This window comes from Kockiozyma suomiensis (genome assembly GCF_038497685.1).
Source record: "Kockiozyma suomiensis strain NRRL Y-17356 unplaced genomic scaffold V2V93scaffold_3, whole genome shotgun sequence".
NCBI lineage: Eukaryota > Fungi > Ascomycota > Lipomycetes > Lipomycetales > Lipomycetaceae > Kockiozyma > Kockiozyma suomiensis.
This window is the reverse complement of record NW_027117666.1, coordinates 478,423-493,018: the sequence shown is the minus strand read 5'-3', so window position 1 is coordinate 493,018 and position 14,596 is coordinate 478,423. Positions and strand designations below refer to the sequence as shown.

The window sequence follows — 14,596 nt, the reverse complement described above, 5'->3', positions numbered from 1 at the left end:
CTAGAATGCTCTTAGTACTGCGCAACTGAACCATAGCCATCCTTTTAGTCAAATGAACATCAAACAAAACACGCGGTAAAATGCGAGACAGGTTTCAAATACTGTATACTCTCAAGTTTATCTGATAATTTATTAATTTATCGTGTTTTAAAATATATTCCAGACACTTGGACTTCACGTGACCTATTACCAAGTGCAGAGCTTTAAGCTAGACGTGTTTTGTATTGCTCTCGCGGTATCTAGTACACATAAAAATAATATGCAGACAAGGACGAATTAACAGTACCTTCATTAAATTGCGAATATGGACCAATTCTTGAAGCCTTGTAAGGTAATTTCTGCCTATACTCGAAAATAGCTTTCCAAGGTTATACTTTACAGGCCGGGTGAGGCTTGATCTCGTCGCTGTCGTCCCTCCACAAATAAGGAACCCGCACTCACGCTCAGTCAAATCTCCACATAACGGCACTTCACCCTAACGCAAAAAGAAAAAATGACTGGACCTACTAAAATAACGACTAAAGAGCAAGTCGAGAAATTCCTAGACTCGTACGATGATTTTCTTTTCGATTGTGATGGTGAGGAGTCTCCTGGAATACTTTTTGGAGTACTTCTAAACGCGCCTTGCGGTCTCGGAAATACTAATTTGTAATGTATATTATAGGAGTGTTGTGGCAAGGTGACAAGCTTTTGCCTTATGCTGCCGAGACTTTAGAATTGTTGCGCTCCAGAGGTATGTTTATAATTTCACTTAATTGAATAGCAGTTGACTTATTGGTGCCAACATTAATGATTAGGCAAGAGACTTATTTTCGTGACAAACAACTCTACAAAGTCGCGACAGGCATATACCAAAAAATTTGCTAAATTAGGAATTTCGGTTACCGCGGTAAGCTTGAAATTTCTTCGAGTCATATTGTGCCGGTTACAAATATCTAATCTTTAGTCTTAATCGCTGATACAGGAGGAAATATTTGGTTCTGCGTATTCTTCTGCTATATATCTCAGCAAAGTAGTTAAACTGCCCAAGGACAAGAAAGTTTTCGTCCTCGGAGAAGCTGGAATTGAGGAAGAACTCGCCAGCGAAGGTATTCAGTATATCGGCGGTACAGATCCTTCCCTTCGCCGCGACATTGCGCCCGAAGACTACGACAAGATTGTCGCCGACCCATCAATTGGCTGCGTGCTCTGTGGCTTGGACCAGCATATTAACTATCTTAAGCTATCCATAGCGTTAATTAACTTGCAAGTTCCCGAAACTATTTTCTTGGCGACAAATATCGACTCTACTTACCCCACAAATGGAAAACTGTTTCCTGGCGCCGGCACAATGTCAGCCCCTCTTATCCTCGCGTCAAAGCGGCAGCCAATCTCGTTAGGCAAACCTTCACAGGCAATGATGGATTGTATTAAGGCGAAATTCGACTTTGTTTCATCTCGTGCCTGTATGGTTGGCGATAGACTTGATACTGACATGCGATTCGGCGTCGAAGGCGGTCTCGGAACTTTGTTTGTGTTGACGGGTGTCAATACCGAGAGCGATGTCACGGCCCAGGATGCGCCTGTTGCGGTCCAAAACTACATGACCAAGCTTGGTGATATTTACGAGCTTCTGCAGAATAAAGAGTGAGTGTTCTGTCTCAAGAATATGATACTCGGCACGAGCTGCTGGTTCTGCTCGATGTCGCTTCAGTATTATTATAATCCTAGATATTAGAGGTATTTTGTTCTATTTCAACGTTTACTTAGAGTGCAAACTTTTGCTTAATTTTATTTTATGCTTGTCCGACAATCAGTAAATCAATCCCAGATCATCAAACTATCAAGAATAAAACTCTAGACATAGCCTAATATGAACAGCATACAAAATAACAAACTCAACGGAACCAAAAAAACAACGATACTAAACGCATGTTCATAAGTCAGTCACACATCCATGGCTGGCATCCGACACATTCTTTGCGTATTTATAAAGAGTACCCTTGTTGTAGCGCAATGGCGGAGCTACAAACTTGGCGCGTCTTTTCTCGATTTCTTCCTCAGAAACAAGCCAGTCAATAACATTTCTCTCCGAGTCGATGATAATCTCGTCGCCATCTTCGACCAAGGCAATGGGACCACCATCCATAGCCTCAGGGACGATATGTCCAATCAAGAAACCGTGCGAGCCACCACTGAAGCGTCCATCGGTCAACAATGCAACATCTTGGCCCAATCCGGCGCCCATAACCGCACTAGAAGGCTTCAACATCTCCGGCATACCAGGGCCACCCTTGGGTCCTTCGTATCGAATAATGATGACAGTCTTCTCGCCCTTCTTAATCTCTCCTCGCTCAAGAGCAGGGATAAGGTACTCCTCGGCATCAAAAACTCTAGCTTTGCCCTTGAAAATTGTTCCTTCCTTACCGGTGATCTTACCAACAGAACCACCCGGAGCAAGACTGCCTCTAAGGATCTGCAAATGGCCGGTTGCCTTGATAGGCTTAGAAAACGGCATAAAGATCTTCTGATCCTTAGGAAGATCAGGGAACTTTGAAGCGTTCTCAGCAAGAGTCTTACCGGTAACAGTCATAGTAGATCCATCGAGGACGCCTTCATTGATGAGGAACTTGGTAACCGAGGGTGTGCCGCCCAAAGCGAGCAAGTCAGCCATAACGTACTTGCCCGAGGGTTTGAAATCGGCAAGCATAGGTGTGCGATCAGACACAGCCTGCCAATCCTCAATGGTCAGCTTAATACCCACAGAGTGAGCGACGGCGATGAGATGTAAAACTGCGTTAGTTGAACCCCCAGTAATGGTAACATATTTCATGGCATTCTCGAATGCCTCCCGCGTCATGATATCTGACGGACGCAGACCGATTCGCATCAGGTTCTTGATTGCTTCTCCAACATCCTCGCACTCTTGTAGCTTCTCGGGACTCTCTGCAGGGAAAGAAGATGATCCAGGAAGAGTCATTCCCATTACCTCGGCCGCTGAGGCCATCGTGTTTGCAGTGTACATTCCGCCGCAGGCACCAGCACCCGGACAGGCGTGGCGGATGATATCAGCACGAGTAGGCTCGTCGATAGTCTTTGCAAGGTACTGGCCGTAAGCCTGGAATGCTGAAATAACATCAATATCGACATCAGGCATACAGGATGACCGACCAGGTTTGATGGTACCACCGTAGACCATGATTGCTGGTCGGTTTACGCGACCCATAGCCATAAGAACACCGGGCATATTCTTGTCACAGCCAGGGATAGAAATGTTTGCGTCGTAATGCTGGCCCAGCATTACGGTCTCGATAGAATCTGCTATGAGATCACGCGATTGCAGTGAGTAGCGCATACCGGTTGTACCCATAGAAATACCATCAGAGACGCCAATCGTATTGAACTGCAACCCCTTCAGACCAGCTTTCTCGACTCCTTGCTTGATGCGAAAGTTAAGATCAAGCAGGTGCATGTTGCACGGATTACCAGAATACCATACACTAGAATTGATTATTCCGCATTAGATTCAATGACTCTAACCCCCGCACTTTTTATTTTATTTTCTCAACTCCTCAAATTCGCATACCTGGATATTCCAACCTGAGCTTTCTCAAAATCTTTGTCAGTGAATCCGGTCGCGTACAGCATCGCCTGCGACGCGCCCTGCGATTTTGGTAACGTAATTTCCGAAGAATATCTGTTAAGCTTGTCCTCCTCATTTCTCAGCGTCCTTGTAGAGCCAAATGCTCTTCGGAAACTAGCTCGCACCGTGCCCATCGTCCGTGGTTGTGAATTTCGTAGCATCTTCATATATGTTACTGTATTGTTTCTGTGTGGGACAGAAAACTAATATATCAGTTAAGCTAGAAGATTGAGAATTTTAGCTGAAAAAAAACTCGATGCGAATTACAATTCCTCGCCCGTGGTAGGTCTAAACCGCAGCCGCATGAGTCATCCTGCCGATATCGGCATATGACCTAAACCCCCTTAGATTGAGTTAGGGGATGCGAGTTCATGCGTAAATTAGTTTATTCAAACTCAAGACGTCCACATCCACAACCGCACAAAATGACGCGACATTCCAAAAACAAGTACGTTGGCAAGTATGCACATTAACAGACCTGTACTGATAGTATGTAGTACCGCGTCACCGTTTTTCACAGCGTACGAGCGCTCACTTCTCACGCATTATGGAAGACAGCGCCAGCGATTGACCAGCGATTCGTTTCGAGAGTTCGATGCCTGCAACCTCTGTCTAATGGCGGCGCGCGACCCGGTAGCGTGCCCTACGAAGGGACATATATTTTGTCGTGAATGTATAATGGAAAATCTACTTGCCCAGCGAGCTGATATCAGTGTCAAAAACGAAGAGATCGCCGCGAAGCATGCTGAGATGCTGCGCGCGAAACAGATCCGGGAAGAAGAGGAAAGCCGACAAGATATTAAGCAGTTCGAACTGCTGCAATCTGTGATAAAGCCAAACCCTTCAAAGCAGGAGGTGGCCGGTAGTAAACGAAAGTATGAAGGAGAAGAAGACAACGCGCATACAGATCAAAGCTCGGCTCTTGTTTTAGCTCCTAAAGCTCACAACGACCAATTAAAAACAGAGCCTCCAAAATTAGAGCCTCCAAAATTAGTTTCTTTATGTCCGATGTCAGATCTTGATGATCCACATTCTCTATCGCTCAAAGCCCTCTTACCGATATCGTTTGACACACTGAAAGACTCGTCTACGCAAGATTCGAAAACTCGAGTCTGTCCGTCATGCTCTAAGGCATTCGGAACCGTACTGGAGGCTTATCGTACGATTCTATTTTTTTCTGATTTTCTAAATATCATCTAACCGACGCGTATAGTTGCCAAACCATGCGGCCATGTCATATGTAAAACTTGCTTTGAAAAAGTAATGAAACCGATGCATGCCGGCGAATCGCTTCAGTGCTTCGTTTGCCAAATTGATCTCGCACCTCGATCCTCAAAGAAAAACAAAAAGAGTAAATCAAAAGACGATAGAGGTCTTTTGTTTTTAGCAAGAGAAGGAACAGGATTCTCGGCTGGTGGAAAGTCAGTCGTTGAGAAAGCTGGAGTTGCTTTCCAGGGATAGATGATAATATGCCATTTCTCTTCGTACCTAGGTTGCATAATTCTGGTAATTTAGAAATTATGATTACCTGTCGACAATAATTATCTCTGTATGATTCTAAACTCGTCTGGGTTACTCAGTTTAGCGTCTATGAATTAGATACTAGTCCAGAGAGTTGTTAAAGTCGACGACAGAAGCTCAGCCCAATTATTTGAGTGAACGAGGTTACGCCGGTTACTTTAGAAATCTAGTTCTAATTTAGAGATTGGGCTGAGAGTGAGAAACATTACGCCAATCCCATATAAAACCAGTTTGGCGAGTCTACCAAAGCTGCAAGTTGAATACCTGTGGGATTTGAATTCTTGAGTCGAGTTAGACCCCTTACAACTTCCTGAAGAGTCGATTTGGAAGCCAAGTGGCCCATATTAATCCTCCACGTTTGATTTAAAAATTTTTGAATTGAGCTAGCTTCGTGTTTATTTATAGCATGTCAGTCGGTTATTGTACATTGTTTATGAAATAAAGATGCTTTTAAATCGTAAACCAAACACCTCTCATTACTCAGCACTAGCTAGACTCAATGATTCCATTCGCTCGTCTATGCGCTGCATAAGAGAATCCACAGCACTACGTGTCTTGTTAATAATAGATGACCTGTAATATAAATCAGTTGGTAAGTAATCTCATAATCTAGTTTATCTGTAAGTGACAGAAAAACTTACTCAGTATCTATCAATTCTTTCAAACTTTCAATTTTTTCGCGTCTCAGGCCCGTCATCAGTGGTTTTGGAGATTTATTGGTGGCGTCGGTAAGTGATTTGTCAGAAACAGAACCAGCCATTGCAACAATCTTTTTTGCTTGAGAAGTAGCCTTTAATAAAGTTAGATGTAAATTAAAACATGCCACAAACACAAACACACTTACCATAGTCGCGCGAGGTTTGAGACCTGTAGTTCGTTCATCGACTTTGGCTTTAACGCGATGTAGCTCCTGAATCCATTTCCGTTCGCTATCGCTGATTGGTAACGGCTGAGTTTCGACTAGCTTCTTATATATTCTATCTGCGCGATCATTAAGACTCTTTTGTCGTTCAAAGATTTTCCCCACTTGATCTGTCGCCGTTACTTCTTGAGTAGAGTCTGCAGCACGAGAAAGCACCTCTTGCAATTTTCTGATTTGTCGTTCTAATTCGCCTCTTTGCTCCACAAGTCTGAAGTACTGATTAGTTTTAAACCCCAATAGAAGCGACAGTTGATAAGCTTACCTGCGCTGCAATTTCAAGCCAACATTTTGAACATCACGGATTTCAACTTCCAGTAGTTCAGCTGCATTTCCCAAATACTCAAGCGAATCTTCCGATACTTCCAGTGGTCGTTCAGTTAACGAGAATTTGACCATTCCTCGTTTTAGTGCTAGTTTAGCCTCTGTTGAGCTTCCTCGCGTCAATGAGCTAACATCAATTGGCACAGGGCTCATCAAGGTCTGGTAAGTGACCCTGCTTGCATTAGCAGAAAGAGGTTGCGACAGGCTGTAATTGGAAACTTGCGCTCCCAGAGGATTTATACCGCCTTCCTCGTCATCGATAAACACTTCTATTCCTCCTTCGCGAGGGACAATCAGAATATCTCCCAAGATGGCATTAGGAACCACGATAGCACCAAGAGGTACGCCCTTGCTTGAGGCAGCAGTTGTGTACAGAGATTTAATCTCACTTTTCGGCTTTCCGTCTTTTTCTAGCAGCACCTGCCGTAGGTCAGACTCGGGTCTGGCGCTTGCGAATGCATCTGAGAGCTTCTGTTTCCAATTCTTAAAGTCAATCTGTATTATTCTCGTGGAGCTCATTAGAAGTACATAATCGTTATCTAACGAGACCTCGACAAAGTTATAGCGCACACCTTCTTCGACAGCGTTTGCTTTGCCAAAAGTAGAAAGCGTATTTGATTTTAATTGAATGCTCTCAATAGTCTGCACAGTCGGTTCATCAATGACATCAAAGACCTCTTCCTCATCGCCAAACAGAGTTGCAAATATTGAAGTCTCCCATAACGCTCCAATTGGAGTATCCTGTAAAAAGAGATTTACCCTGCCTTTCTGATCGACAGTGATAAGTATGGTTGAATCATTTTCCAGCTCTAATATAGTAATGTCGCTAGCTATAGCACCATAAAGATCTGCTGGAAAGGGAACAGGTCGCACAGGATTCTGCAATTTGACGGCATATTTGATAGTGTCCGGCCGTTCGAAGACGCACAGGTCAGCCGACTCACCATATCTATTAATCCTTGGTATCAAACCAACTGGGCGAGTGGAATTACACTGACGAACGACATCAGCTACCCAAGTAACTTGCTGGCGTCGTCTGAATCGTTCAACTCTGGCGCTGGCATCATTGGCCGATGACGTCGATGACGGAGAGGCAGATACTTCGATATCATTATCACGATCTTCTGCAATAGCCCATTGCAGCATCATCGTGATATTTTCTCGCTGGATGGCGCATTGTCTGGGAATAAACGGTGACAGTGCACATATATCTCCTTCGCTGGACAACACGTACAGAGCCATGGATCCCATGCCTTGAACAGGGGAACCGAAGCACATCGACACCATTTCCATCTCGTCATCGTCAGACAGTCCGAATGAGTTTGTGCTCTCTGAAGCTGATTTTGATTTGCTGAAATTGTATACTTGTTCCGGCTCATCGTAACTGTAATTAAGATCAAACATCCTGAAGTCCAAATATTAGCATCTAATGATTAGTAAAGATCTAAAACCCTACCTCAGCGTATTATCGGAGCAGAGGACTAAGAGGCAACTGTCTTCTTTGGACAGTGGGTGCCATAGTGCCTTCCTAATCTTAATATTTGACGAAAATACTCGCTCGCCAACCGTACGGCGACTTTCTTGAATTAGTGTATAATTTCTCCTATTAAATTTCAGTTATATCATACCGAGCATGTAATTTTGGCTCAACCTGTTTTGAGAAGCCTGGCAAAGGTAAAATGCAGATCACTATATCGCAGTCGCCAATAATTGCAAGTAGAGTTCCTGTTTCGTTGATCTTTAACTGGCGTACTGCAAATTCGATTCGCGGTATGTTCAAAATCTGAAATAATATGTAAGATTGACAAGAAGATGGAGAGTCAATTTGAGATGTGGCAAGATCTTACTTTGTAGGATCGTGAATTCTTGCTTTCTCGAATATTTGCGCAGTCAACACAGCGTACTTGACCGTCGATTGCAAAAAAAATCTCTGCTCCTCGCACAGCAACGACATTCCGTATTTCGTTGTCATCTGAAGGTTTCACTGCCGGTTCACTTGACAGTATCTGAGCAGGCAACTGTGGTGAAGATAGAAATGATGAAACAGAGCCAATATTTATTCGCTCGCTACCATTTCCAACACCTGAGAATATCGGATGATCTGCAATGACATTTTGCAGTCGGGAGTCCTTCACAAAAACCATGTCCCTCCGGTTATTTTTCTTGCCGATTAAAAATTGCAGAAGGAAATGAGAGACGAGAGAAGGCGATTGTTAGCTGGGATATGATCTTGATGCGCAGCTACGCGCTTTGTTTTTGACAGTTTCTGACATTTAAACTTAGTTCTGAGCCGTCCGCGCAACAGAACAGAAGTAGAATATCTACACAATCTAGAAATCTACAGAAATCGTTTGCGGTAAATGCAAATTCAGTCATTTACACCAAGCGAAAGAAAAATCACCAAAAAAAACTATTACTAAACAACCAAATAATTTTCATATCCTATGCTCATTCAAAATCGATCCAGATACATCAATGTACGGAAATATGCATTAACTGGTCGCCGCCGACATCCCTTCCAAATCCTTAGCAGTATTAGTGGAGCCTCCAATTGTACTAAGAAACTGTGCAAGCACAGGGTCAAGTTCTTTGTTGTGCGGTGCCGAAGAATCGGTGTCTGCATCAGATAAAGGAACAAATTCTGGATCAGGAACTCTGATATCCTCTTCCGAGGAAGAAGTAGCCATAGCAGTCGCCGCTGCAGCTTTAGCAGTACTGGCCAGCAGATCTTCTAATGACAGATTAGAAGTTGGTGGTGAAACTGATTTGGTATCAGAGTCCATAGGGGGGCCTGACACCATTTCCTGAATGTCTTCTTTCAGACTAAGCATGTGTGCTTCTTTCTCCTGTAGCCCAACCTGCTGTTTCAGCTCAGCTTCCAAAGCACTTTTGTGAACAGAAGTTAAAGATTCAAGTTGAGCGATGAAATCTTTTCGTGCTTTGATCAACTCCTCAGAGGCAGTCTTCGCAGTTTCGAGCGTAAGCAAAACTGATTCTATTCGCGAGGCGTATTCAGCTGGCGCCGGGAGAGCATCAGCATCTACAAGAAAAGCATAATTCTTGTTAGCTGCCTCTAATGAGGTCCCAAATGTGTTTGCGCGACTATTTATCTGTCCAAATGCACTAGAAAGCTTGGAAATCTCTGGAGCCAAGCCCATACCAAAAGTCATTCCCTGACCCAGACGACGCCCGCCTGCCGTGGGCTTTGGCTTGTTCTGATCGGCATCTACATAGACAGGAATCAATTAGAGAAAAATACTACGATGCGTATTTCATTTGTCGAAAGAACCACGTACCAGCAAGTCGAGTTTGTAGATCTTGAAGCACGCTACTTGAAAAAATCTCTCGCTGCCGCCAGACATCAACCACTCTTTTTATTTTGCCCTGTATTTCCGTATTAGTCTGACGATACGTAATGTCGATTACGTCGGCAATGACCTGCCAAAGATAAGTTAGAAACTGGAATTGGCATGCTCAGTTTGGAAATCGACATACTGGAGAGAAGGCTTTCAAGAACTCGTCTCGTTTCCGCGCCTTAGACTGTTGGATTACTTCGTTTGCAAGATATACTAAAGCAATTTTTCTATGAGTAGGGGCTGCGGTATTACAAATAAATAGTCAGTTCAGTTGTAGGTAAAGATGGATCTCGAGGAGGGTGTACCATCGTTCAATGCTTTCGACCAAGTCTTGACTGTTTGGGCTGCATGTCTTCGGTGGAACATGATCTAGATACGCAAAGCTATTAGTATATCTTATCAATTCACATTTAATTGCCTACGACGAAAAAGCGAATTACAATGGCAGAAACACGTACCCATTGTGAAATGTTCACGATTGCTTCCTGCGTCTCATTCACGCTCGACAGTTTGCTAATCACTACGTCTTCAGAATATGACATATTAACAAATGTACAACTCTCTCTCAGTTATAATAACCCAGACGCGATTTTGAAAGACAGATCAAGTCAAGAGCAATTGCTGGTAGCGCCAGTACTGCTCATAAAAGCGGTTGACGTAGTTAGTCTCAGAACTCAGCCACTCTGCACAGCCACTAGCGGCGCAGCGTCCGGCGGCGGTCGCTCCATCTCTCTGCTTCATCTTCTGTTCACAACTATCCACTACTCTACCTTATTCAAAATCATGTCGTACTTCCCATCGCTTGAAGAGATTGACGAGGGCCAGACCGAAGTCCGCACAATTGATGATGGTGCAAATGGAGGCGACGTCATTGACTTTGGTGTTCCAGACACCGAGGCAGATTTCGTTGCCCGAGAGAAGGCTGTGCTCGGCGACTCAGATGCCGCTGCGCTGACGACTGATGGCGGTGATCTCTTAAGTGGAGACGAGCCTGGTTTTATCAATGGCTCAGAAACTTCCCATCCATTCGCTGCTTCGAGTGAGGTACGAAGATTTGAAACTGTGTTGGAACACGTGTGTTCATGTAACTGATTCGTGTTTAGGCCCCAGAGACTATCGATTTCGAGCCACAACAGCAGATTGAGGAAGAAGAACCTGATGTGATCAAGTATGTCAGACAATTTTACTGCCTTGGGTCTTGCTAAGTGTAATTCTGTGTCAATACTAATTCTGATTGCCAGGGAATGGAGAGAGCGTAGAGAACTCGCGATTCAGCGGCGAGATGAACAGAGCAAAGCCAGAAAGCAAGAAACACTCGATGCTGCGAAGCAAAACATTGACGATTTCTACGACAATTACAATGACAAGAAAGACAAGGCGATTGCCCAGACCAGGTGCGTTTACCATCCATAATTATCTAAGTTGCTTTGTTGCTGATTATCATTCTTCGTATAGAGCTGAAGAGAAGGAGTTCATCGAGTCACAGGAGAGCACAGTTTCAGGAGGAACAACATGGGAGCGTATCGCTAAGCTCGTTGATTTGTCTGAGAAGAATGCGCGAACAGCTAAAGTTGACAAGACCAGATTCAGAGAGTTGTTGCTCTCCTTGAAGAGTGACCCCAATGCTCCTGGCGCAAAGGGTTATTAGATTTTTGACGGATTTACGATATGCGAGAAAAGAAAGAATGTTGTGGTAGTACAGTCATAAAATGTTATATATTGTACGCTTGTATGTGCGCTGAAGCGCGCTGAGAATCTTGCGTACTAATGGATACATGTTAACTACTCTTAACTATTTTCTAAAAAGTATGATCATAATCGTAGACGAATAGAATTATATGAAACAAAAAAGTTATGAAACAGTGAACAATTATACAATGTCAAAACGAGAGTATGCCTTGTGATATATACCGACTATTTACATCCATAAACACTGGTTATTCACCACCTTCTCAAGAACTAAACGGCCCTTCCCGAGTTTTTTCTTTTTCTTTTTCTTCTTCATCCTGCTCTAGTTCTTCCAATAGTTCTTCCTGTAAAACCTCCTCTTCCTCGCGAATTAGCTCACGCTCAGATTGACGGGCTACATCATCAGCAGCGGGAATTTGATTATCTAACAGAAGTTTGGAGAAAAAAGTATTAGGATTCGAGCTCAACTCTTTGAAAGAACCCATCTCGGCGACTTGTCCGTGACCATTCAAGACAATAATGTAATCACTCTTCATAATCGTGGAAAGTCTGTGAGCAATTGAGATGGTAGTAGTGTTACTCTTCATCAGTCGAACAAGGGCGTCATTGACTGCGGATTCAGATTCTGCATCCAAAGCAGAAGTGGCCTCATCTAGAATCAAAATTGCAGGATCGCGAATAAGAGCTCGTGCAATTGCAATTCGCTGTTTTTGACCACCGCTAAGCTGAGTGCCTCTCGCACCAGCCTGAGTGTCCAAGCCATCAGGGAAATCTGCAAAATGAAAAAACAAATTTAGCAAGGTAATACAAATGGGTATTTGACATTTCAACCAACAAACCTTGAATAAAATCACAATTTGCCTTGCGAGCTGCGGCAGTGATCTCAGCCCGAGTAGCAGTTTTCTTTCCATAGGCAATATTTCCTGCAAGAGTTCCGGAAAACAAGACGGGCTCTTGAGAAACAATTCCGATAGTTCGACGAAGCGACTTCAGGTTAAAACCTCTAATGTCTTCCCCGTTAAGCATAATGCTTCCGCCAGTGGGATCGTAAAATCTCATAAGCAGTTGACCTGAATCGTTCGGTTAGTACACAGAAATAGCACACAGAAATTAGGGAAAATAATAAATGTCGTGCTCACCTATTGTACTCTTTCCTCCACCGGACGGACCAACAATACAAACATTTTTTCCCGGCTGGATCTTGAATGATATACCGTCAAATATATTAACGGCAGGTCTGGTAGGGTAGGCAAAGGTGACATTTCTGAATTCAATTTCACCGCGTCCATTGTTAGGTACAGGCTTTCCAACAGTCGTTTTAATCTTTGGCTTCCGATCTTCCAGTTCAAAAAGACGACTGGCAGCGCCAACGCCCTTCATCAATTCGGCATAAAAGGAAGACAAGCCAAACATCGAACCACCGGTGTACGCCGCGTACATCATGAATGATGACAATTCACCAATAGATATCGCACCAGAGGTCACCATTGAAGAACCAGCACCCAGAATAGCAAGAATAGTAAGATTTCCTGAGAATCGCGTCAAACTGAAAAACATGGCGCTATAGTATGCTTCTCGTTTACCTAGATTGAATATCTCACGAATTCTCTTATTATACCTACCGACTTCCGAGATCTCACCGGAAAAGGATTGCGCAGTTCGAATGTTACTTAGACGCTCTTCAGCAACCTTTGTAGCTGATCCAAGAGCTTGCTGCGTTTCTCTTGCAATATTACGAATTCGTCGTCCGTAAATAAAAGCAAAAATCGCGACAGGAGGGACAATCACCATCATAACGGTCTGAATATTAAAGAATTAGAAAATCGAAGCAGTCTATGGAGCGAAAATGAATAAAAAATACTAACAGTAAGTTTGATGCTCACATACGCCATCATAGACAAACCCGCCACTCCTGACACGACAGCTCGTAATCCATCGGACAAGTTTTGAGTAAGAGATTTCGCGACAATGTTTGCATCGCTGGAGAGTCTCGAAATTAGATCACCAACACGATTAGCGTCAAAAAATTCGGCATCTGTGCTTCGAGATCAGTCGGGAAACGAGTGGTTGACAATTGCTAGGGACGAAGAATACGAACCTTGAGTGACAGTCTGCTTGTACAATGTCGAACGAAGACGAGCAACTAGACGTTCACCAACCACGCGCAATATAACGACACGTCCGAAGTTTGCGGTACAACCAGCAATGAATACAACGCTAAGGACTCCGTAAAATTGCCCAAGGGTCATACCAAAAATCGTACTATCGGCTGCGCTGTTTGTAGCAATATCCAGAATTTTGCCAATTGAGAATCTATGCATTTCAAATATATGCAATCAGCACCTAAAATCTCATAATGTTGAGGAGTACAGCAACTTACGGAATAATTAGTGTTACGCCTGACGAGAAGCATAAAAGAACAAAGGCGGCTAAAATCGAATTTAACGGGTGAGCAGTGTGGACTTTAATCAAAGAACAATCGCAAACTTACCAGACATGGGCCAAGTTTCTTTCTTTGCAAGCTTGAAAAGTCTTTTTATTTCGTCAAGGCCGGCAGTCTTTGGCGGAGCCTCTCGTTTGGAGAGTCTGGCGGATAAATCGACCAGAGCAGCTTTTTGCGCTTTCTCGGTCAATTCAAAACCGTTCGTGTCGGGGTCGCTCTCATCTGGTTTTCCTGGAAAAGTCTCTTTAAATTCCATAGTCGCCTTTCCGGTGGTGTCCTCTTTCCGTAGAGGCGAAAGGGTGTGCAAGCGTCTTGAAGCGATAGAGGCGGATAGCTGAAGGAGCGGAAGAACAGCAGGCTGATTAACTCTGACACGCGAACCGCATGAGTATTGGAAGGAGAGTGGAATTGAAGACGAACTGCGAGCCAGATTCGTGCGAGAATGTATTCGCAGTGCAAGGCATCTAAGACGCGATAGCGACGCGGGTTTGAGCGGGCTGCTCATGGCATACTATGGCAGCGAAGACTGAGGCCCTCTACGGGCAATTGGCGAACCGGACAAACAACGGAGACGGAGCACCGCGCAAACAGTAGCGCGTAAAGAAGTGGACAGACGCGTAAGCGGCAGCGGTGGACGTGTTTTGACGCGGGCGCGGGAATTGGAGAGGAAAGACTACTTGGAAAGACAACTTTTGCGTGTATCTTTTTTGGCCGGGCCCGAG

General features: G+C 44.0%; 7 protein-coding genes across 7 annotated transcripts; 3 read left to right on the top strand and 4 right to left on the bottom strand.

The window, feature by feature from the left end:
* The first annotated feature begins 388 nt into the window (after window positions 1-388).
* Window positions 389-1,792, top strand: V2V93DRAFT_365572 (HAD-like domain-containing protein). The gene is made up of 4 exons (XM_066909103.1): window positions 389-578; window positions 665-733; window positions 798-889; window positions 965-1,792. Exons 1-4 carry the CDS (start codon window positions 494-496, stop codon window positions 1,628-1,630), a joined length of 912 nt encoding a protein of 303 aa, XP_066767446.1. The 5' UTR covers window positions 389-493; the 3' UTR covers window positions 1,631-1,792.
* On the bottom strand, window positions 1,758-3,872 carry V2V93DRAFT_365571 (dihydroxy-acid/6-phosphogluconate dehydratase). Its single transcript, XM_066909102.1, has 2 exons — window positions 3,566-3,872; window positions 1,758-3,479 (listed from the first exon to the last, which is right to left on the bottom strand). The coding sequence occupies exons 1-2, from the start codon at window positions 3,787-3,789 to the stop codon at window positions 1,916-1,918; spliced, it is 1,788 nt and encodes a 595-aa protein (XP_066767445.1). The 5' UTR covers window positions 3,790-3,872; the 3' UTR covers window positions 1,758-1,915.
* Window positions 3,873-4,047: 175 nt separating this feature from the next.
* V2V93DRAFT_390255 (nitric oxide synthase-interacting) lies at window positions 4,048-5,083 on the top strand (the record flags this gene model as incomplete). The annotated part of the gene is made up of 3 exons (XM_066912398.1): window positions 4,048-4,070; window positions 4,120-4,781; window positions 4,836-5,083. 3 exons carry the CDS (start codon window positions 4,048-4,050, stop codon window positions 5,081-5,083), a joined length of 933 nt encoding a protein of 310 aa, XP_066767444.1.
* A 410-nt stretch (window positions 5,084-5,493) lies between these two features.
* V2V93DRAFT_365565 (uncharacterized protein) lies at window positions 5,494-8,622 on the bottom strand. The gene is made up of 7 exons (XM_066909101.1): window positions 8,234-8,622; window positions 8,015-8,169; window positions 7,843-7,962; window positions 6,328-7,791; window positions 5,988-6,273; window positions 5,785-5,933; window positions 5,494-5,716 (listed from the first exon to the last, which is right to left on the bottom strand). The coding sequence occupies exons 1-7, from the start codon at window positions 8,528-8,530 to the stop codon at window positions 5,620-5,622; spliced, it is 2,568 nt and encodes an 855-aa protein (XP_066767443.1). The 5' UTR covers window positions 8,531-8,622; the 3' UTR covers window positions 5,494-5,619.
* A 102-nt stretch (window positions 8,623-8,724) lies between these two features.
* On the bottom strand, window positions 8,725-10,361 carry V2V93DRAFT_365562 (RNA polymerase II-binding domain-containing protein). Its single transcript, XM_066909100.1, has 5 exons — window positions 10,201-10,361; window positions 10,048-10,111; window positions 9,882-9,982; window positions 9,683-9,824; window positions 8,725-9,612 (listed from the first exon to the last, which is right to left on the bottom strand). Exons 1-5 carry the CDS (start codon window positions 10,282-10,284, stop codon window positions 8,879-8,881), a joined length of 1,125 nt encoding a protein of 374 aa, XP_066767442.1. The 5' UTR covers window positions 10,285-10,361; the 3' UTR covers window positions 8,725-8,878.
* Window positions 10,362-10,501: 140 nt separating this feature from the next.
* Window positions 10,502-11,593, top strand: V2V93DRAFT_365561 (clathrin light chain). The gene is made up of 4 exons (XM_066909099.1): window positions 10,502-10,786; window positions 10,846-10,910; window positions 10,984-11,136; window positions 11,198-11,593. The coding sequence occupies exons 1-4, from the start codon at window positions 10,526-10,528 to the stop codon at window positions 11,388-11,390; spliced, it is 672 nt and encodes a 223-aa protein (XP_066767441.1). The 5' UTR covers window positions 10,502-10,525; the 3' UTR covers window positions 11,391-11,593.
* Window positions 11,430-14,558, bottom strand: V2V93DRAFT_365559 (P-loop containing nucleoside triphosphate hydrolase protein). Its single transcript, XM_066909098.1, has 7 exons — window positions 13,923-14,558; window positions 13,812-13,860; window positions 13,530-13,744; window positions 13,297-13,466; window positions 12,571-13,231; window positions 12,271-12,501; window positions 11,430-12,203 (listed from the first exon to the last, which is right to left on the bottom strand). The coding sequence occupies exons 1-7, from the start codon at window positions 14,377-14,379 to the stop codon at window positions 11,695-11,697; spliced, it is 2,292 nt and encodes a 763-aa protein (XP_066767440.1). The 5' UTR covers window positions 14,380-14,558; the 3' UTR covers window positions 11,430-11,694.
* Window positions 14,559-14,596: the final 38 nt, after the last annotated feature.

Bases quoted from the DNA above. Each gene is read 5' to 3' on its own strand.
- V2V93DRAFT_365559 (XM_066909098.1), bottom strand. From the start codon at position 14,379: ATGAGCAGCCCGCTCAAACCCGCGTCGCTATCGCGTCTTAGATGCCTT. The intron at 13,232-13,296 runs GTTAGTATTTTT...TTTAATATTCAG, and splicing joins ATGTGAGCATCAAACTTACT to ACCGTTATGATGGTGATTGT. The intron at 12,204-12,270 runs GTTTGTTGGTTG...TTCATTTTGCAG, and splicing joins AAATTGTGATTTTATTCAAG to ATTTCCCTGATGGCTTGGAC.
- V2V93DRAFT_365562 (XM_066909100.1), bottom strand. From the start codon at position 10,284: ATGTCATATTCTGAAGACGTAGTGATTAGCAAACTGTCGAGCGTGAAT. The intron at 10,112-10,200 runs GTACGTGTTTCT...TTGCGTATCTAG, and splicing joins TCGTGAACATTTCACAATGG to ATCATGTTCCACCGAAGACA. The intron at 9,983-10,047 runs GTACACCCTCCT...GTAATACCGCAG, and splicing joins GTCGAAAGCATTGAACGATG to CCCCTACTCATAGAAAAATT.
- V2V93DRAFT_365572 (XM_066909103.1), top strand. From the start codon at position 494: ATGACTGGACCTACTAAAATAACGACTAAAGAGCAAGTCGAGAAATTC. The intron at 579-664 runs GTGAGGAGTCTC...TGTATATTATAG, and splicing joins TTTTCTTTTCGATTGTGATG to GAGTGTTGTGGCAAGGTGAC. The intron at 890-964 runs GTAAGCTTGAAA...TCGCTGATACAG, and splicing joins TAGGAATTTCGGTTACCGCG to GAGGAAATATTTGGTTCTGC.
- V2V93DRAFT_365571 (XM_066909102.1), bottom strand. From the start codon at position 3,789: ATGAAGATGCTACGAAATTCACAACCACGGACGATGGGCACGGTGCGA. The intron at 3,480-3,565 runs GTATGCGAATTT...AATCAATTCTAG, and splicing joins GCTCAGGTTGGAATATCCAG to TGTATGGTATTCTGGTAATC.
- V2V93DRAFT_365565 (XM_066909101.1), bottom strand. From the start codon at position 8,530: ATGGTTTTTGTGAAGGACTCCCGACTGCAAAATGTCATTGCAGATCAT. The intron at 7,963-8,014 runs GTATGATATAAC...AATTCAAGAAAG, and splicing joins GAGCCAAAATTACATGCTCG to TCGCCGTACGGTTGGCGAGC. The intron at 6,274-6,327 runs GTAAGCTTATCA...TCAGTACTTCAG, and splicing joins GGCTTGAAATTGCAGCGCAG to ACTTGTGGAGCAAAGAGGCG.
- V2V93DRAFT_365561 (XM_066909099.1), top strand. From the start codon at position 10,526: ATGTCGTACTTCCCATCGCTTGAAGAGATTGACGAGGGCCAGACCGAA. The intron at 10,787-10,845 runs GTACGAAGATTT...ATTCGTGTTTAG, and splicing joins CATTCGCTGCTTCGAGTGAG to GCCCCAGAGACTATCGATTT. The intron at 10,911-10,983 runs GTATGTCAGACA...TCTGATTGCCAG, and splicing joins GAAGAACCTGATGTGATCAA to GGAATGGAGAGAGCGTAGAG.